A 22,462-nucleotide genomic window follows, 5' to 3' on the forward strand; every position below is an offset into this window, starting at 1 on the left:
CCTCAAAGCTCAGCCAGTCACTCCCACTGGACTCACCCATGCAAATATCTTGCAGTGCAGAGGACAGAAAACCTCATGAAAATATCTTCTTACTGAACAAGAAGGCACGCAGCTTCAACTCAAGACCACCAATAAAGTGTTAAAGTGGGATTCCCTTCCCCTTCATCTCTATATCCCTGTTCAGCATGAAGCAGCCAGAGTCTGTGTCCCTATTCCTAAATGGAAAACCCACAACTAAAAGACAATCTTTTTATGAAACAAAACCAAACCACCATTGGACTATGCCCACCACTACCATGTTTTTTCCAGTCCCCATCATTTTCTCATTTCCTTTACCCACTCCCTCCACCCTCCAAATTGTGCAACCCTGTGATTTCATCCCTACCTATCCTCTTCATTCTGGTCCTATCCCTTACCCCATTTTATCCCCATACATGCTTTTTTAACAATTAATTAATTAATATTAATATATATACACATAAGCTCATTTTTAAAAGAGATATGAACATTTAGCCTTCAAGAAAAAGGAGATATGAGTATCTAGCCTCTTTGTAATATCCACCTCTATTCTTCCCCAAAAAAGCCACAAAACGTTAACAGTAAATGAAAACTGTGGTGTGTAGTAAGTGAATGATGATTTTGCCAATAATTTTAGTTTGTTTTCTTTAAATAAAAATTAAAACAATGAAAATAAAATCGCGTTTCGTCTTCCTAAATTGTCCAGAATATTCACTCATTCTCACTGCTATTCAGTAGGAACCAACTCATAGACGATCCTCCAGAGGATTTCTAAATCTAGTAATTAGAGCTTTAGAAAGGAGATATTGTCCATCTTTCTTCTAATGAGCAGCTGCCACCAGTAAAACCGCCAAGACCATGAGAAAGGTATGATGTTTAGGTCAGCAAGGCAACTTCTTAGGGACCACACCACCAGAACTCCCTGAAATATATGTATCTCCACTGACGTCGTTTCAAATATAACAAGTAAGCCAAATCTTAATTATGAATATTTAGATACATTTCTACTTTACTTGTTAAAAGCTCCAAAATAACTTGCTTTCCATGACTTTTAAACCTCAGAGTTTTACATCTGTAATATGAAGTGCTTGACAGTTTCCTTGATTATCTCGCTTTGTTCACATTTCCTATTGAATGACTGACATCATACTGCCCAACAGAAACTTCTCAAAATCATTAAAAATAAGGGGACAGTAGATGATATAGTCACCAAAAGCAGCACCTAGAAGCCACCCAGAAGCAATCTTGTGTACAAATTACAAGTGAGAAAAAGTCCTACACACTGTACAGGTAAAGCGAGTAAACCTACTTCTTTAATTCAACACAGCTGTCACATGCACGCATACACACACACACACAAACACACATGCACACCAAACCAAATGTTAGAAAGAAGCAGTTGATGAGATCCTTGTGTGGCAAAATAAATTAAAACTGGATCTTAAAGAAATGAAAACAAGAAGAAACAAGTAGCAGACTAGAATAAGTTAAAAATTAAATTTCCTAATGACCCTTCTTTTAGAACTTAACAATAAAAATTCAAGTATGTAACAAAAGTTTCTATTATCTTACTGGATGTAAAATGTAATCTTAATTTATTTATCCATAGTCTATAAAGAACTCTAGATAACATGGACTATCTAAGAGAATTATAGTCCAATACAACACTATTCACTATACGTGTATACTATATGCCAAAATCAAAATATATGTTGAAAGGTATGAGTACTTTGTTACAATAATCCATTTTTCTTTTCTTCCATATTCTTACAAATATATAAATTCTGAATGAATGAATAATATAATCCTATAATGTATCTCTGCATATATATATATATATATATTTCACTTTTTGCTATTCCAAAGTTCTTAGAACAAGGTGTATTTTGCTACATGGTAGTCCCATGAGGGTAGGAACAATAGCTATCCTGTTTATCACTCTATTCTCCAGTGCCTCCTAACACATAAAACCTGTGCTACCTACTTCAACTCATTCGTTACGTATTTACAAGTTGTCACTTTATCTAACATGATACTGCTGTATAAAGTAAATAAAAGTAGTATTACATGATCTTCTTACATAGACATATCCTGTTATATTAAAATTAAAAATAACACTTACTAGACGTGATATAAATGCATTTATTTATAAACATAGAAATATATATATTAATATGCCAGGTATCAACTTAGGCACGGAGGATGAAAAAGACAAATAGAACAAAGCATCTTCCATGAAGAAGTTCACAAATCATTAGAGTAAATATCTTATTATACCAATGTATCTGGCACAATACGAAGGCAGGCAGAAGATGGTACAGAATCATAGCAGAGAAAAGTATCTCTGCAAGAATTCATATGATTTTCCTAAAACAATATTAAAGTATAATTCCATAATCTCACTAATATATATACGTCATTTTTAAAAGTTTCTTATCATTGAAAACGTCTAGCATCATCCTATCTAAAGGTTATGAAGATTCTGTTAGGCCAGGAGAAGAAAAATCAAGCATTTATTATGAACAATTATGACTCAAACCTGCTTCTAACCAACCTGAAGCATTCTCAGTTATGTATTAAAAATTCTGTTAATACTTATCAAGCATCTACTGTTCCACAGAACCTAAGGTAGAACAAAGCCTAGATAGCACATTGTAAATACATGATTCAATTGTCACATTAAAGTAATAATGAACTTTGGTTCCATCTTTCCTTGCAAACAATTAAGATATTTCCTAGTCACACCAGACAAAATTATGATCACTATCTCCACGTTTTATTTAAAGTTTAATAACATATATTGTTAGGATTTTTAAAATAATTTGGACATTAAAAAAATCACAGAGGGAAAAAGTCTATCAACCATTTCTATGTTGTAGCATTTTTAAAACTCTAGTAAACAACTCCAGAAAAAAACAATATGATCTCAAAGTAAAATACATTTTATTTGTGGAATAGATTTCAGAAGAGGGAATATTTTGCAACATAACATTAAACCAGAAGTAGCAAAAGGCAAGAATATTTCTCTATTTTTTAATCTTAAAATTAAAAGAGAAACTTATCATTTCTTCTTCAGAACAAAGAACTAATACTTTAAATTATATCAACTTGAAATTACACAAACCAAGTATACTTAGGGATAATGATTTGTAAGAGAATTATGATCACTCTTGCAGTATAATTTTCTCCAATAAAATTCAAATATCCACTTGTACTTTTAAAGTGTAAACTATTTTTCAGGAAACAAATACTACCCAGTATGTTAAAGTCAGAGTTGGGCCGTTGCATTGTAGGAATAGTGGATTAATGACAAAGTTACTTAGTAACATCATGCAAACTTACATAGTCATGGAAGGCTTTTGCTTCACTTGAGTGTTCACATGTTTCTCGTCTTTCTGGAGCTGCACAGTAAAGATCCCAAAACACACTAAAAAAAAGATGTAATTATGGGAGTATTAATATTAAAAAGTCACATGATGTCAGTATGAAAAATCACAATCCCAGAAACAGCAGAAGATACATAATATTGTTTATAGCAAATTGTGTTTTTTTCTTCAGGACAAATATATATGTTCTGAAAGTTTCACATTTAGACAAAAGACCTCCACTCAATAGCAAGATATTATTTACTCATCTTTCAGAAATGTGGGGTAAAAATTTCCTCAAAGACAAAATAATTTTTAAGCAATAATCTTCAAAAAAGGTATTTTGAATGGCTGCTTACGTTGCTTAAAACATTAAACAAAACACTTTTCACAATATTCTCATGAAGAGTAAAAATGTTAAATAATATCTTAAATGTAATCATCAAGATACAAAATGTTTCATTAATTTTTTTCTCAAGATAATTTTGTTGTCAAGCTCCCAGGTAAATCCAACTAGGACCCACACTGGTTAAGAAATGAATTTTCTCAAAATAGTCTCCTTTATTTACTAAGAAATGTTGGTGGTTTTAAAAATTAAGGAAAAATGGCGCTAGCTGAAAATCGCCTGTGACTTCATCCATAGCCACTGGTGAGTGTCAGTGCCCAGAGCCATCAGGGGCTTTAAGCTTGTTGCCCACTGCTGTGGTGTGGACAGCTGAAACCCAGGCCCCAACAGGCACCTGGGGGGGAAGGGAACCAAAAAACAAAAAACCCAGACTCTACTTCATGCTCTGCTGGAGAAGGAGGGGCAGTCTCCTGTACCAGTCAGATCCAATTTGATGGTACACACACACACACACACACACACACACACACACACACACTTTTTCTTCTTCTTTTTTTAAAAAAAGACTACTTCAGCCGTCGCGGCCCCCTGCCTGGGGCGGGCTGCCCATGGCCCTCTGCCCGGGGTGAGCTGCCCTTGGCCCCCTGCCCGGGGCGAGCCGTCGCGGCTGTCTGCCTGGGGCGAGCCGTCACGGCCCTCAGGAGCAAGAAGGCAAGCAGCTGTAACCCAAGACCACCAGTAAGGTGATAAAGCGTCCTCCCTTCCCCCCTTTATATCTACGCCCCTGTTCAGCATGAAGAAGCCAGAGAGTCGGCATCCAATTCCCAAATCAATAAGACAGTTGGTTTAATTATTGGAAAATGCTTGTCATTCCTCTGTAGCATCTGGTCCCCACTGGACCCTCATCATTTCCTTCACCTGCTCCCCCCACCGACCAAACTGCGCAGCTCTGCAACTGCATCCTGGCCCATCCTCACCCTTCTGCCCCCAACCCTCACCTCCTTGTACCCCCAATATGTTTTTCCCAATAACAAATATATTTAAAAATATAAAGAAAAAAATATTTAAAAAATTAAGGAAAAGAAATAAAATTCATTTTTAAATGTCATTTTTTTTTTCTCTCTCCTCTGCATATGGAATAGGCTGTTAACTCAAAGGACATGTCTCTGTGGTGGTCTGAATCATCAGCAGCTCAGCAAGAAGACACGTAATCTTCTCTCATGTGATTAACAGGCTTGGAAATCTAATGGAGGGTCAGCTATGAATGGGGTCCTAATCCACTGTGCTAGGTTAAGTTGAGACCTATTCAAGAATAACAGGCAGCTAAGGCCTAATGGAAACACTGGGGGTGGAGGGTAGGACTATACCTCTTAGAAAATAGATGATTCTGGTCGTCCTTCATTCTATGAAAACTAACAACACACATGAGCAAAAGATTGCTGGGGTAGGGGGCAAGATTACACCTTTTAGAAAATATATGATTCTGGTTGTCCTTCAATCTATGAAAACTAACAATACACATGAGCAAAAGATTAAAATACATCAGAAAAGCAAACAGCTAAAAGTACAGATCTCAATAAAGACAATTATAATGATCAAAACAACTATTTTTCAAATAACACACTTCCAACTATCTATTAAGTGAATAATCAATTAGTTAAGCCAAGAACACAGATTTGAAGTAGTACATATCTGAGATAGAAGTCAGTCCTGTTGTCTGTGAGGACCCATGATCAAATTGGTCAAACCAATTTTCAAAATGAAGAATCCTACAAGAGAAGTGTAGTTTCTAGTAGACATAGTGGTTGTCGTTGTTGTTGTATACTGGTAAGTCAGAACCCACTCATAATTGACCCTTCAGCAGGTTTTGTTTTCTGGGTTTCTTTTATGCAATTAATCACTCAGGAGAGAACGTCCATCTTTCAACCATGGAGCATCCAGTGGATTTGAATAGAGTACCTTTGAGTTGTCAGTGTAATTCCTTATCACCAGGCCACAAGAACTACATTAATATATGGTTAGCATATTATTAATACTATCTACACTAGGGCACATACCAAGAACAACATCAACACCATAAACAGCTGCATAAAAAGCTTTACACATCTAAATTTAGGGAGTTTATTGTGCAGAAGATACAGATAAGAGTGGTGCAATAAAATTTGATAAAGTGAATCTATTCTTTTTTTTACATTGGAAGATTCATTTCACTAGGACTCATTTCCCAGCTAGAGGAAAACATTCTGTAGGCATTCCAACACGTGTAAATAAGGTCATTTGACAGATATGAATACAATGATTAGTAGAAATCTAAATTAAGGGCAAGAAGTGAGAAAAGAGTGATTACTTTGTATTGTTATATAGTAAAAAGTGTATGAATGGGTGAATGAAAAATTAATTTTCTTTGAGAACTTTTAAGTCACAATAGAAAGGATGAGGGCGGGGGAAATAAGCTTGCTAACATAAGATTTGTGGGAGAGAGATGGGCAGTCTACTTTCATGCTAGACTGCCTCTGAAAACTCACTGGAGGGTTGGCTATGAGGAATTTCAAACTCAACAGTATGCAACAACAACAAAACAAAACAAAAACTGTCCTTACAGATTAAAAATAAGAAACACTGACTATAAGCATCATTTTCTCTTAAATTTCTTCAATCAGTAAGAATAACAAAGGAAATAGTAAAGGCAAGGATGATATATGTAAGTTTAAAACATTTTTATAAAAGTGAAAGCAGTTAAAGTTATATTTGGGTATTCTACAGTTACTAGACTAAAAAGTCTTTTAAAAAGTCTAATACTGCAAAAGAATATACAACTAAAACTTTTTCTCCTTTATTAAATGGATGCAAATTATTGTATACAGCAGCTTTTGATATTCATTAAGAACTGCAAAGCTCTACAAACATGACTCTTTAGTGTAGTCTTTAAACTGTACTTAATTGTCAAATACAATATTCAAGGGAGCTCTGGTGGCCTAGAGTTAAGAAACTGTGTTGCTATCCCAAAGGCACATAGTTCAAATCTACCCCCTGCTCAACATTCACAGTCAACTCTGAAAAACATTTTAATTTCTCTTCTTTTTCACCTGTTTTTTTTTACATTTCCAAGCAAACACTATACAACCTCTCCTAAAAAATATCTCAATATATTATTTTTATTAAAAGCTATTTCATATAATTAACTGCTCAAGAATTATAATTTATGGCCGGAAACCTAACAATTATTACATATTATAACTAATTATTTACACATGTACAATATAAATAAATAAATCTAAATATATCTCAATACTTGGAACTATTAATGTTCTACTTCTGCTCTTCAGTTTGCTCTTACGGATTTAGTAGGGGGTTAAAATTTGCAAGGTTATCTTTAGGGATAATAAAACTTGTTATTGAAATAGAGTAATTCCACATGTGATGGTCCTGAGAATCCTGTATTATGCATGATCTCCTTTAACAACTGCAAAAAAAGGGGGCCATTAAAAATATATAGCGAGCCTTGTAATCACTAAAAAAATTCAATGGTGGTGAGTTGAAACTGACTTATAATTGAATTTCTATTGAGTTGACAAGGCAGTATATTATACAGGAGGAGATTATCCATCATTATTCTGAAGAGCCACCAGTGGATTTGAACCACCAGAGAGGCATAGGCTTTGTGCCACACAATCCAACCAGGGGTGCTACTAGGGGGTAGCAGCACAATCCCCTAAGGGCTACACTACAAGAGCTGTGTTCTGCTGTCGCTGCTCTTAGGTGCTGCTAAGTCAATCATGATTCACAGTAACCCTATGAACAAGGGATCTGAATCTTGTCCTATCCTACGCCATTCTCAAGGTTGCATATGTAATTTCTGAGACAAAGGTCTGTTTTGTTCAGTTACAAATAACTATTCCATGACTTCAAAATTTATATAAATGAAAAGAACTATAGACCTACAAAGAAGACCTGAGATAATAAGAATAGGCAAAAAAAATTAATTATTTAAAAAAAAACCCAGTAAATTTTCATTAAAAATAAAACCACTCTCATCAGGATAGTTTCATAAGTACTCACGTGATCATAATAATCTAACATATACACCATGGAATTTAAAGCAAAAAATTAATAAAAATTAAATACAAATTGAATTTTAGCACTTTCATATTCGTACTTTAACATGTATTTCATCTGTATGTTCTTACTTCTAAAAAAATGATATAAGGTGGGAAAGATATTTCAAAAAGCTAATCTATTCTAGGAAATGCAATCTATATTTTGTTCTAATAAGATGTGTGGCCAGTGTTTGGTGGAGCTCCCAGTTGTAAAATAGGTTTGGAAGTAGGAGTGGCATCCACTTCCTAAACCACATGCCTCTGGAAACTCTATGAACGTAAGAGAAATGACAGCTATAGAAAGGCATTAGATCTTTCATTCATAGAATCGCTGTGGGTCGACCTCGACTTGATGACAATCAACAACAACAGTATGAGCCATATAGAAGGACTGTGACTGCAACAGTCACAGTATCAACCTAACATTTAAGAACAAGTTGGGAAGATTATTTAAAGAAATTAAGAATCACAATTCATACTTGTAGTCCACATTTTCCAATTAGTCCATGCTTAGTTTATTAGGATAGCAAAAAATATCTTTCCATTTTTTTAACTTTTATTTTGTCATTTATAAATTAACATCATTAAACCACAAAGTCCCTATTAAACCACATTAATATTTTTCATTATATTGTGATTTTTGTCAAATATTTTAAACATAGATAAAATACTAGTTTGTGAGGGAGACAGAATTGAGGTGTCACTGGGTTTGTAGGTCCTTCCATCTGGGGGTTCTTGCCTCCCTTCATGGCTGAGGGGTCATCCCAGGGGCCAAAGAGGACAAGAGACTTTAGAACTTCAGGCAGAGGGAAAGGATTTTTGTAGCTCTGAGAAAGAGACACACACAGAGACACAGAGAGAGACAGAGACAGAGAGACAAAGGAAGACATTAAGCTCCAAGAGTAAAGGTGCATGAGAAACTACTTGAGAAGAACACCTGGTCTCACACCATTCAGCAACTTCATGTATGAAGGAGTCCTATAAGAGTGGGTAGGGGACTACTTCAAGTCAAGAATCCTACAATGCAAAACAAAAGAGAACCTCAAGAACTTAGGAAAGGCAATTTTTCTCTGAAAGGACTTAGAGTGGAGTGAGTAGCTCACCACATTTTAACTTGACAACTAATAAGTAACATTATAAAAAAAGAACCACCAAAGCTTTTGCAGACACAACAGAAATAACCTAAATCTTATCAAGAAAAACTTCACATAGTGTCAAGAAAGCAAGAGGAAGCTTCAAACACTGGGGTGGTGGGGGTAAATCAAGCCCTCTCCAAAAAAAAAAAGCAGATAGTATCAGAGACCTCAGGAAGAGCCCATAGTCAAGAAAAGGCAGAGGAGATATATTGATATGGAGACCTTCAAACAGCTATGAATAATAGTACAAAGGATGGAAGAAACAATGGAAGCCACAAATAAAGGGAATAACCTAGAGGTAGAGAACAAGAAAAAAAATATATTGATGAAAAATTATTTGAACAGCTATAGAAGGTACAAATGATGAACAATGAAAACAAACAAGAAAGCAAATGCTCCAGAGACAAAGAGCCAGAAGAAAAACTATTGATGAGGAGGAACTTGCTCAAATACAGAAGAAAATGAAAAAAAAAAAAAAATGGAAGAGTTGAAACTATAGACAAAGAGATATTGTTGTTAAGTGCTGTCGAGTCACCTGTGACTCATAGCAACCCTATGTAAAACAGCCATAAACCCTGCTCTATCTCTTGCCAATCTTACTGTCTCTGACATGCCTATCCTCAGTTACCCCAGTGATGGAATCAATCCATCTCACTGAGGGTCTTCCTCTCCTATTCTGTCCCTCCACCCTCCCAAGCATTATGTCCCTCTCCAAGGACTGATGCCACCTTGCAACATGTCCAAAATATGTCAGAGGAAGCTTGAGAATCCTTTCCTCCAAGGACCAGCCTTTGGCTTCACCCTCTCCAGGATGAACTTGTTCGTTCTCCTAGCAGGCCATTGTATAGTCGATACTCTACTCTAGCACCAAAGCTCGAAGGCATCAACTCTCCATCTATCATCCTGAGTCACTGTCTAGCTCTCTAATGCATATCAAGTAATTGCAAAGACCATGGCCTATATCAGGCATACCTTGGTCTCTAGACTGAGATCGTTGCTCCTCAGTACCTTAGAGAGGTCTCTGATAGCAAGCAGACTTTCCAAATGCAATTCATCTTTTAATTTCCTGGATGCTGGTACCAAGAGTTTTGATTGTAGAGCCAAGCAAACTGAAGCTGTCAACAATCTCAATCTATTCATCATCCATCATGATGCTACCAATTGGCCCAGTGGTAAGAATCTTGGTTTTCTTGATGTTGAGCTTCAATCCATATTGAAAGCTGCAGTCCTCGACCCTCCACAGCAAGCGCTTCAGGTCCTCCTCAGTTTCAGCAAGCAGGGTTGTGTCATCTGCATAACGCAGATTGTTGATGAGTCTACCTCCAATTCTGACACCACACTTCTCCTCATAGAGCCTAGCCTCCTAAATAATCTGTTCCACATATAGATTGAAAAGATATGGAGAGAAGACATATCCTTGACACACACTCTTCCCAATTTTGAACCATGCAGTGTTTCCTTGTTCTGTTCTGACGACTGCCTCCTGGTCCAAGTATAAGTTTTGCACTAGTAGCACGATCAAGGGTTCTAGGATTCCCATTCTTCTCAGAGTTAGCCACAATTTATTGTGGTTTACACAGTCAAATATTTTTGCAAAGTCAAACACAGAGAGACATTCCTCTGGTACTCTCTGCTTTCAGCCTAGATCTATCTGATACTAGCTGTAATATCCCTAGTGCCAAGGCCTCTTCTAAATCCAATCGGCACTTCAGGAATTTCTCTTGATGTGCTGTTCCAGTAGCTTTTGGATAATCTTTAAACAATCACAAGATAGAAAGGGTACTGCCAACACAGTACTAGAAAATAACCAGAAAGTCATGAAAACACAATCTAGAATATTATTACTTAAATGGCAGAAGTGTATAAAATGCTAGAAGGACATAAAAAAAAAGGGCAAAACAGAAGATACGGAGCAGAGACAAGAACCTGAAAGGAAACATAACAGATGAAAAATCAGAGATGGCAGACATATAAATAAAATATTATAAACATGTGAAATGTCATCAAAAGGAACAACATACATATGATTGGCATTTCATAATATGAGAGGGATAGGGAAATCACTGATAAAGTTATGGAAGAGGAAGTAGAAGAAAAATTCTCAGTTATTATGAAGAATGAGGAAATCCACATTCAGGAAGCTCAGTGAACACCAAACAGACTAGACCAAAAAAGGAAAACAACAAGACTTAACATAGTCAAACTGCCAAAATAAAACATAAGGTAGAAAACTGAGAGCAGTACAAGAAAAACAGAGTCACCTACAAAGGAAAAGCAATCAGATTAAGTTCTGATTTTTCAGCAGAAATCATGTGAGCAAGAAGATAATGGGATGGCATATACAGAAAAACTGAAAGACACCAACTGTTTTCTTTTTCAATTGCCAACCCAGGATGCTGTACCTAGAAAAGCTCCCCATCACATATGAAGGAGAAATCACATCTTTTGCAAAAAAATAAAGAATTTAAGGAATTTGTGAAAACAATACCATACAACAAGAATTTTTAAGGTAAGCCCTTCACACAGAGACACCAAAGGAAAGAGGATGGACAATAAGAAACAACAAAAAAAGAAACACAGCAAAACTGCAATGATAAACTTTGCCTGTCAATAATCACACTTAATGTGAATGGAGAATAGTAGAATGAATAAAAAGCAAAGCCTATCAACAAGCTTTCTACACGAAACACATCTAATAAATGAAAGATAGGCTCAGAATCAAAGGCTGGAAAAAATACAACAAGCAAATGGAATCCACAGAAAAAGCAGAAATGACAATACTAATCTCTTATAAAATAGATTTCTGAATGAAAATCACCATAAAAGATAAGGGCACTATATAATGATTAAAGGCACAGTAGATCAAGAAGACATAACATTGGTCCACATCTATGCACCAAATGATACACCTGCAAAATACATGAAACAACTGTTAAAAGAACTGATGAAAGAAAGAGATAACACCAAAATAGTGGTGACTTTTAACACACCTTTCTACTCAAAAGATATGTCTACTCAAAAGAAACTTAACAAAGATACAGAAGGCTTAAAACTACACAGTCAGCCAAATCGACCTTCCAAGAACTGCATCCAATTAAAACTCAATTCACTTTCTTCTTAAGTGCACATGCTTCATTCTCCAGAATTGACAGACACAAAGTATTAATATTAAGACACAAAGCAAGCCTCAACAAATTAAAAATACTTAAATGAAACAAAGTAACGTCTCAGACTACAATTCCATAAAACTAGAAATTAACCACAAGAGAATAAAGCTTATAAAACCATCACCCTGCTAGAATAAATAAACAAACAGATAACACCCTGCTAGAACACAGTTGAGACTCTGGGTGCATTGTTTATTGGCCACTGGCTGTGAGTTGACTGTATTTGCTCTCCTATTTAAAAAAGCATTTATTCACCAGTATGCAGGCTATACAAATGGATTTCACCTGATTGTATGCACAGGCATCAGATCTATTACATCTGTGGAAAGAATTGCTGGTGAATCTCAGTATCAGCTGTGAAAACTAGGCCAGGTGCTGATTGTGGAACAGACCACCTACTACTAATGTTCAAGTTCAAGCCTAAGCTAAGGAAAGTGAAATCAAATCCACGGGAACCAAAATTTGACTTTGAGTCTTTCCCACCTGAACTTTAAAACCATCTCAGGAACATGTTTGACGCCTTGAACACTAATGAGCGAAGACCAGGTGAGCTGTGGGAGGATATCAAGAACATCATCCAGGACGAATGCAGGGAGTCAGTATAAAGGCAGAGGGGAAGAAAAGACCAAGATGGATGTCAGAAAATCACACTAGAGCGCTGAGAAGCCAAAGCATAGGGAAGAAATCAAGAAATTAAGAAGCTGAACATAAGATTTCAAAGGGCAATGCGAGAAGACAGTAAAATATCATCATGAAATGCGCAAAGAGCTGGAGTTAGAAAATCAAAGGGGCCAAATTGCTCAGCATTTCTTAAGCTGAAGGAACTGAAGAACAAACTCATGCCTCGATTTGAACACTTAAGGATGCTTTGGACAGAATATTAAATGATCCAGGTAGCATTAAATGAAGATGGAAAGAGTATGTAGTCATTATACCAAAAGGAATCAGCAGACATAGAAGAATTTCATGAAACAACATATGAGAAACAAGCGGTGGTGATGAAGGAAGAAGTTCAAGCTGTTCTGAAAGAACTGGCAAAAAAACAAAGCCCCAGGAATTTATGGCTTACCAATTGACATATTTCAACAAACATATGCTGACTGGAACAGATCTGTATTTGTTCCCATTCCAAAGAAAGGTGATCTGGCAGAGGTCAGAAATTATCAAACAATATCACATGCAAGCAAGATTCTGCTGAAAATTATCCAAATATAACTGGAACTGCACATTAACAGAGAACTGCCAGAAGTACAGGCTGGGTTTAGAAGAGGCTAATGTAAACAGTATGTTAGTGTATGGAGACAATGCTGTTTGACTTACAATTTTCTATATTAGGGGCTAAATGGCAACACTTAATCTTTTAGAATGGAAGCAGGAGTGGCATCCACTTCGTAAACAACATGCCTCCAGAAACTCTATGAACTTCGATAAATGTCAATAGTTATAAAAAGACTTTAGGCCTTTTGTTCACAGGGCTGTTGTGAGTTGGTTTTAACTCAAAAGCAATCAAGAACAACAAAAAGTTTAGATGGATCTTGGCTAATAGCAGAGACTAGCAGAGTAATGTCTATCTATGTTTCATTGACTATGCAAACACATTTAACTGTGTGGATCACAACAAACTGTGGCTAACTCTGAGAAGAATAGAAATCCCAGAATACTTCACAGTGCTTATGTGAAACCTATATTTGGACCAGGAGGCAGTCATCAGAACAGAGTGAGGAAACACTGCATGGTTCAAAATTGGGAAGGGTGTATGCTAGGGATGTGTCCTATCTCCATACCTTTTCAATCTATATGCAGAACAGAATATCCAGGATGCTGGGCCATATCAGGAGAAATACCAGGATCAGACGTAGACTCATCATCAATCTGCGTTATATAGATGACACAACCCTGCTTGCTGAAACTGAGGAGGACCTGAAGCACTTGTTGCTGAAGGTCAAGGACTGCAGCCTTCAATATGGATTAAAGCTCAACATCAAGAAATCAAAGATTCTCACCACTGGGCCAATTGGCAGCATCATGATAGACAATGAAGAGATTAAGATTATTAATCAGCTTCAGTTTTCTGGGCTCTCCAATCAACACTCTTGGTACCAGCAGTCAGGAAATTAAAAGGCAAATTGCATTGGGTAAGTCTGCTGTTAGAGACCTCTCCAAAGTACTGAAGAGCAATGATGTCAATCTGGAGACTAAGATGTGCCTGATTCAGGCCACGGTCTTTGCAATTACTTACTATGTGTCAGAAAGCTGGACAATGAGTAGGGATAGTAGAAGGGCAATTGATGCCTTTGAACAGTGGTGCTGGAGAAGAGTATTGAATATACCATTGATGGCTAGGAGAACAAACAGGTTCGTTCTGTAGAGGGTGAAACCAGGCTATTTCTTGGAAGTAAGGACATGTTGCAAGGAGGGACCAATTCTTAAAGAGGGATGTCATACCTGGGAGGGTGGAGTTACAGCACAAGAGAGAAGCCCCTCAATGAGATAACTGCTTCAGTGACTGGGGTAATGGGGGTAAGTAAGTGCGTTGGAGACAGTAAGATTGGCAGAGGATAGAGCAGGTTATAGAGCTATTTGTTGTACAAGGGTAGCTATGAGTCTCAAGCAACTCAATAGCACATCACAACTATAAACTATACTTGGATAAATTTGAAAACTTAAGAGGGAATGGACAAATTCCTTAAAACTCATTCTCTACCCAGACTGACATGGTCAGGTGTAAAACACTTGAACAGATCCATCACAAAAAAAGAAATTGAGCCGGTCATAAAAAGACACCCCCATATAAAAAAGAGTCCTCTACCAGAGGGCTTCACAATTGAATTCTACCAAATATTCAGAGAAGATTTATCCTACTTAAGTTATTTCAAAATATATATTAAAAAGGAACACTCCAAGAGGCATTCTATGAAGCAACCATAACCCTAATAACAAAAGCAGGCAAAGATATTACCAAAAAATAAAACTACAGACCAATATGCCTTAACAAAATTCTAGCCAATAGAATTCAAAAGCTCTTTGGGTGGCCTATGGGATAATCAGTACTCTTCTTCAGCACCTCCCCTTAAAGGAATCAATTCTTCTATCATCCTTCTTCATTGTCCAGCTCTCTTATGCAAAGCAGATAACTGAGACGGCAATGGTCTGGATCAAGCACACATTAGTCTTCAAACGGACGTCATTTCTCTTCTTGTCCAATCCAATACGTTTCCTGATTTCCTGACTGCTGGTACCAAGGGCATTGACTGTTGATCCAAACAAGATGAAAACACTGACAGCCTCAATCTTTTCTCCATCTATCACAATGCTGACTGTTGGTCCTGTTAAGAAGATCTTTATTTTCCACACCAAAAACTGTAGTCCTTCATCTTCTGCAGCCAGAGTTTATATAATATCCTACTCACTTTCAGCAGGCAAACTTGTGTCATCAGCATAGCACGGGCTGTTGATGAGTTTTCATACACTATAAGAATTCTACAAGTGCTCTTGACAAACGCTTATGACTGGTATTATAACAATGTGACAACTGACATATGAAAATGTGCACTTAATTCCTAAAGGCACTTAAACACGTTTTGGAGAAAGATGAACAATCTCATCTCACGCAATTGATAGTCTCTCAGAAAACCACTGAAGATCAGCTATGAATTGATTCCAACCTGATAACAATGAATTTTCTCTGAGTTTTCTGAACAAGCAGTATCTATAGTAATACTTAATTTCTCCTTGTTGTTGTAAGTACTATCAAGTCAACTAAGACTCACAACAACCCTAGGAACAACATAGCTGAACTTTATCCTGCATCATCCTCACAATCTCTGATATGTTCAAACCTCGTTACAGTCACTGTGTCAGTCCATTTTGGTGTTCCTCTTTCTCTGGCCCTCAACCTTTACCAGTATGCTGTCTTTTTCCAAGGATTGGCCCCCCTTAATAACAAACCCATGAGAGTTCTCCCTACATACTGAGGTACTTTAGCAAATTCCTCAGTTTACCAACTGAACTGATTTCTGATTTCTATTCTCTGGTGGCATAGACTGCAGTGAATTACAGAGTTAATTCAAAATCTGCATGTGTCCAGCAATTCGAATGCACCAATGGCTCCACAAGAGACATGAAGGCAGTCTTCTCTCATTTCAATAGAGGGTCATTGTGAACAGGAAACAACCCAATGGCAATGAGTTATGAGTCAGAAGGGCAGGAAAGAGGCATTTGTAACACAGTGGTTAAAGCATTCAGCTGCTAACCAAAAGGTGAGCAGTTTTAATCTACTAACTGCTCTAAGGAAAAAAATATCAAGTTATTTCTGTAAAAATAGCCTTAGAGACATCATGGGCAGTCCCACTCTGCCCTACAGGTCACTACCAGTCAAAATTTACTTGAAGGCTCTGGGAAAGGACAGAAAACTAGGCATCTTCCTATTTTTACCACCTGAGATGCTGGTGGCTAAAAACCATCCCAGTTCCAATAGTCCACTGAATCTATTAAACCTGAAACCAAAATATTATCCTTTAAAATGTAATGATGCACTGCCTTATGGATAGGGCTGCTAACTCAAAGGATGGTGGTTCAAATCCACAAGTTTCTCCAAAAAAGAAAGATAGGCAACCTCCACAATAAAAATTTACCACTTTGGAGACCAGATGGTCCCGTTCTGAGTCAGAATTGGTTTGACAGCCGTGGGTGGACTATATTACTTTCTATTTAGTGCCTTCATTAATAAGTAGAAAATAATCTATTTTACAAAGGAAGAAGACAAATATGAAACACAAAGACAATCAAACTTTCAAAGTATTAAAATTATAAGCCTCTGCTATTTATTAAATGTCCTCCCTATATAAATCAAAGTATGAGATTCCCAAATTAAGGATTCTCACCCAAACACTGTCTTCCTTTTGCTCTTGAGAATGTGAGTAAAAATGACTTAGCTAGTTATTAATAACTCAAGGGAATACAGACAGCAAAATGTTTGTCCGGGCAGGCTTCAAGGGTAAATAAGCATGCCAGATGTGTCCCAGAAGATGGAATGCTAACCTAATTAGATCGCCTTAATGCCACTGGTCATATCTAAGACTGCCTGAAAGTAAAAACTTAAAAACAATACTTGTTTAAAACAATTCTTGCTGCATCAAAATCTTAATATCAAAAAGTCATTTTTTCACTCAAAAATATATAATCAGTCAATATTCGTTCATAAACTTATTGCCATGTAACTGGAACTGACTCATAGCTGAACCTTCAGCAGATTTTCAGAGGGAAGATATTGTCCAACTGTCTTCACTGAAGCAGCTGGTGGATTCAAATTGTGTGCCTTTGAGTTGGCAGGACAGTGCCTTACCACTAGGCCACAGAGCAGGCTCATGTACTCCAATTCATTTAAGTATCTCACACTATACCCAGCCCCCTGTGACTCATGGATGCATCTATACATAAGACAGCTTTTCTCAGTCCTTTCTTTAAAAAGAATAAATTTTTATTTTATATTGGTTTGCATACAAAGTTCACATGCATTGTGTTTCACGTGTTATCAATTGTCTGATATGAGCTATTCTCCAGAGTCAAAAATGGAAATGTAATGGTATTTATTAGTGAGCTACTGAATTCAACCCTATGTTGAAGAATGATTATTCATTTCTCAATCTCTCTCACTCACATGCCGAGTCAAGTATAAACCATAGCGATGGTTTGAACATCAGATCTGAACAACATATGAACAACAGACCTGAACACCGTCCTATCCTGTACCTTTCCACACCTCCTGACACACAAGAGCCTAATTTGGTAGTCACTGTGTCAATCCACCTGACTGAGGGTTTTCCTCTCTTTTGCTGACCCTCCACCTTTCCAAGCATGATGTCCTTCTCCAAAGAAAAGCCCCTCCTAGCAATATGCCTGAAATATGTGAAACAAAGCTTCAACAGCTTTGCCTCCAAGGAGCACTCTGGCTGCACTTTCTCCAAGACATATTTGTTCTTTTGGCAGTCCATGGGATATTCAATTCTTCTCCAACAGCACAGCTCAAGGACACCAATTTTCCTTCTGTCATCCTTATTCACTGTCCAGTTCTCAGATGTACAGCAAGTGATAGGAAAGACCATAGCCTGAATCAGATGCACCTTAGTCCTCAAACTGACATTACTGCACCTTAATAATTTGGAGAGGTTTCTGACTGCAGAATTTCCCAGTACAATTCACCTTTTGATTTCCTAACTGCTAGTCCCAAGGGTATTGATTGTGGTTCCAAGTAAGAATACATATAAACATATATAAGTATAGTTTACTCCTCCCACTATACTAACTTTTGAGTTGAATCTACATATATGTTCAAGATAATTCTAGTTTACAAAAATATTTGGTTCTATACTGTTAAACACAAAACTACTCTATAGCTGTTGTATGCTTTCAAGTCAGAACCAACCCAACCTGTAGCTAACCTTCTGGTGAGTTGTCAGAGACTATCCATTCTTCTTCCATGAAGCAGCTGGTGGATTCAAACTGTGTGCCTGCCTGTTGGATTATAGTGCTGTATTCTTCCTTAAAATACTCAAAAAGGTCATCTTGCTTCCCAAGTAAGGGTCATCTTCAGATCTTCTTTTAAAAAAACCATATTGAGGAATTGTAAATTGATAATTAAATGTCCTCTCCTTTGAATTCCTTTCTTGATTCCTAATCTTTATTCTCTCTTCATTGTCCTACCACATCTTGGAATATTTCCCTTCATGTATAACCACCTAAAATCCATTACTGTTGATTCAACTCCAACTCAAAGTTAAACTTCCAAAGTAGTAACAGCTTCAGAAACAGGTAACTACATAGTTCTCTCATGAAGTAGTTGAAGGATTTGAGCTGCTGGCCTTTCGATAGCCACTGGGCACTTTAACCAGTGCACTACTATTTTTCAGGGTTCCATTCAGGTCCTACTCTTACCTGTTACATTACACAATTTCATCTATGAACACACTTCATTTATATTGTTGATTTTTCAGTATCATTGAGTCAGAACTAACCCACACCTGACCCGTCAGCAGATTTTTAGAGGCAATAAATCATATGGGGAAAAACTGTCCATCTTTCTCCCACAGAGAAGCTTATGGGTTCAAATCACATTCTTTGGCATTGGCAGCGCAGCTCATTACCACTACGCCACCTGAGCTCCTTTCATTGATAATATAACCACACTAAGAAGCACATGAAACTACTTAAAATATCAAAGAAAAGGCTCCCTTAACGGCTGCCCCACAGACAGTGGAAGAGCCACGGTGGGTTTGACAGCTACACCTCTGGTAGTAGGCACCAAAGAAACAAAAAGCCAAAGTACTGAGTACTTTATCAACCACCTAACATTTAGGAGGAGGTTAAATCCACTAGAAAGGAACAAAAGAGAGGCATAATAAATAGAATTGACATTATAACTGAAAACTCTTAAAATCCTCTCTTTCCTAGTCTACTCATTCAATGGGGTAGACTCTTAAAATAATTTCTTATGTCACTTTGTAGAACTAAGTTAAAAGATTAAAAAAGTAAGAGTGCAAATAGGTGAGGACACTCAGTTAAACTCCATAGTTAAGTATTTACATAGATCTAGATACATATCATTTAAAATAAGAATTTAGTTTCTTAATAGAATATATATTATATATATTATTTTTAAGAATCATTCCTAAACCCCAGGAAAATATAGCCCAACAATGATGGTATGCAACTACAAAGAACCGTTGTTCCAAACACAGGAACTGTGAGCCAGATGACGGCACCTGTTCCTGCCCTGTGTGTGTGAACAAATAAGGGAAACCCACAGGGGTAACCACAACTGACCCAGTGCGGTTCATTCATCATGGGACTTCTAGTAAGGCAGGCTTTCAGAAGTGAGGTTCAAAAGATGATGGCATTAAATAACGTACAAGGAGACCACGTGCATGGCAACAGAAGATAGCCTTTGTTTTTCTTTCAACTAAAACACTGAGTGTATCAAGCACTAAGCAGCAAATGCTTCTAGGAGAAGAAATACAAACAGGGAGGGAAAATACACTTTTTCCATACAAATACCTGGGCTACCAATAACAACTGGAGAAACGGTAAGATTTATTCAGAAGCCTCCCTCAATAATTTTGCATAACTTGATGGCTAACTCTTATTCTTAGACTCATTTTAAAGTTCTCATATTTGAGGCCTTGAATTATGTACCATCACCTGTCATGAGCTGTCTCTATCATGCCACGTGAAATGTAGTTGGTATCTGCCTAAAGAAGTCAAGTCATAAACTCACTGACAGAGTTGCTGATTTTGAACCACCACAAAGACTGGGCCTCTGGGTTAGCAGCATGACTCCCTGTGGACTATGCAGCCAGAGAGAGCTCCTTGGACTTACATTACATATTCACGTGAAACATGCACAGGCAGTCATCAAGTGACAAATGGGATCCGTATCTGTGTCTGTTAAGGAAGGCCAGGTGACTTGGTTCTTACTTAGGGGCAAGAAAATTTTGCTGCAAACTCAAAGGCTGGCATCTGAAATTTACTAACAGCTTGGAAATAGATGCTTCCATAAAGATTTACAGCCTTGGAAGCCCTACGAGCAGCTCTATGGGGTTTTGCTGTGAGTCAGAATCAACGTGATGGCACTGGATTTTTTTTGGTTAGAGGCAGCAAAGGTTAGGCTGTTTAAAATATTTAAAAGCTGCACATGCAGCAAGTAAAGGTGACTGTTACTAAGAATTTGTGATGACAATGAGATACCACCCCACCAGTAGCTACTGGTAGCAGTGGCAATGTTTAACAGGACAGCAAGCAATAAATGTTGGAGAGGATGTCAAGAGGTAGGAACTCTAATACACTTTAGTGGCATTGTAAAATGGTACAATCTCTCTGGAAGGTAGTTTGGAGTTTCCTCAAAAAGTTGAACACAGAAACTCTGTTATGATCCAGCTATTCTACTACTAGGAATATACTGTTGTTGACTGCCTTCGAGTCAAGCACAACTCATAGCGACCCTATGAACAAAAAGTCTGAAGCCTTTATATAACTATCAACATTTATCAAAGTTCATAGAGTTTCCGAAGGCATGTTGTTTAGAAAGTGGAAGCCACTCCTGATTCCAAACTATACTCCAAGGAAATAATAACTGAGACACAAAGGGAGTTTTGTACACCAATGTTGATAGCTTTGTTATTCACCATTTCAAGAATATGTAAACAGCCCAAATTTCTAAGCATAACTGAATGAACTGAGAAATTGTGGGATATTATGCAGCACTCAGGATCAAGGATTTCAGAAAATATCATATAACTTGGAAGAAACTGGAGAGCATTATGTCAAGTGAACAAGCTCATCTCACAAGGACAAATACTACGTAAGACCATTATTATAAAAATAAAAGGATAACTAGTAAAACATGTATGGGGACACAGGTGGGGAGAGGTGGGAGCGGAGAGTTAAAGATGGGTAAGGGTGAAAACACAGGGTTTCACAGTTTGGTGGGTGGAGGAAGGAGGTGAAGGAAATGGGAAGAATCCGGTGGGGACCTGAAAAGACAGGTAATGACTGGCAATGATGATTAATTTTATAAAACATAATGCATGGGAATGTTTTTATGAAACACAATGTGAATGAAGAATAGTGTGAAACAAAATGTATGAACTTTGTAAGCAAACCAATATAAAATTAAAAAAATGGTCAGCATAGACTAGTTCAATCTTTTCAAAGTAAGGACAATATTCAGTAAGATAAAAAGGAGGTAAGAGTATGCGCTGAACACTAATGACTGAAGACTAGATGAGCTGTGATAGAACACCAGACATAATCCATGAAGAAAGTTATCAGTCAATACAAATACAGGACAGACCTAAGAAGGTGTCAAAAGAGTCTTTGTAATGTGCACTGGAAAGCAAAGAAGCCAAAATACAGGGCAAGAATGCTAAAGTAAAAGAGTTGAACGTAAGATTTCAAAAGGTAGATCAAGGAGACAAAGTACTGGCAAAATATACAAAGAGTTAAAGTCAGAAAACCAAATGAGAAGAACACATTTGATAATGTGGGGTTTTTCTTAAGCTGAAAGAATTTAAGAACAGTTCAAGTTGTACACTGCATTACTGTAGGATTCCATGGGCCAAATCGTGAAACAGCAGAATGATTGGTCAGCATTGAACCATTTCAGGAAGTAGCATACGATCAAAACCCAATGGTAATGAAAACGGAAATGAAAAGTGTTCTGAATGCATAGAAAAGAACTGAGACCTCAAATATTGATGGAATACTAATTGACAAATTTCAACAAACAGATGCAGCTCTGGATATGGTCACTAGCCTAAGTCAAGAAATTTTGAAGACA

The 22,462-nt window shown here is 37.1% G+C and overlaps 1 protein-coding gene across 4 annotated transcripts in view; it reads right to left on the minus strand.

Moving 5' to 3' along the window:
* SSBP2 (single-stranded DNA binding protein 2) overlaps positions 1–22,462 on the minus strand; it is a 427,469-nt gene that overhangs the window by 216,601 nt on the left and 188,406 nt on the right. For all 4 annotated transcript variants that reach the window (XM_006889864.1, XM_006889861.1, XM_006889862.1 and 1 more), the window contains exon 4: positions 3,361–3,445. In XM_006889864.1, the coding sequence (XP_006889926.1) occupies positions 3,361–3,445 (85 nt within the window). The remainder of the gene's footprint in view (positions 1–3,360; positions 3,446–22,462) is intronic.

This window comes from Elephantulus edwardii, unplaced genomic scaffold (genome assembly GCF_000299155.1).
Source record: "Elephantulus edwardii isolate Elephantulus edwardi_28Jun2011 unplaced genomic scaffold, EleEdw1.0 scaffold00082, whole genome shotgun sequence".
Lineage (NCBI taxonomy): Eukaryota > Metazoa > Chordata > Mammalia > Macroscelidea > Macroscelididae > Elephantulus > Elephantulus edwardii.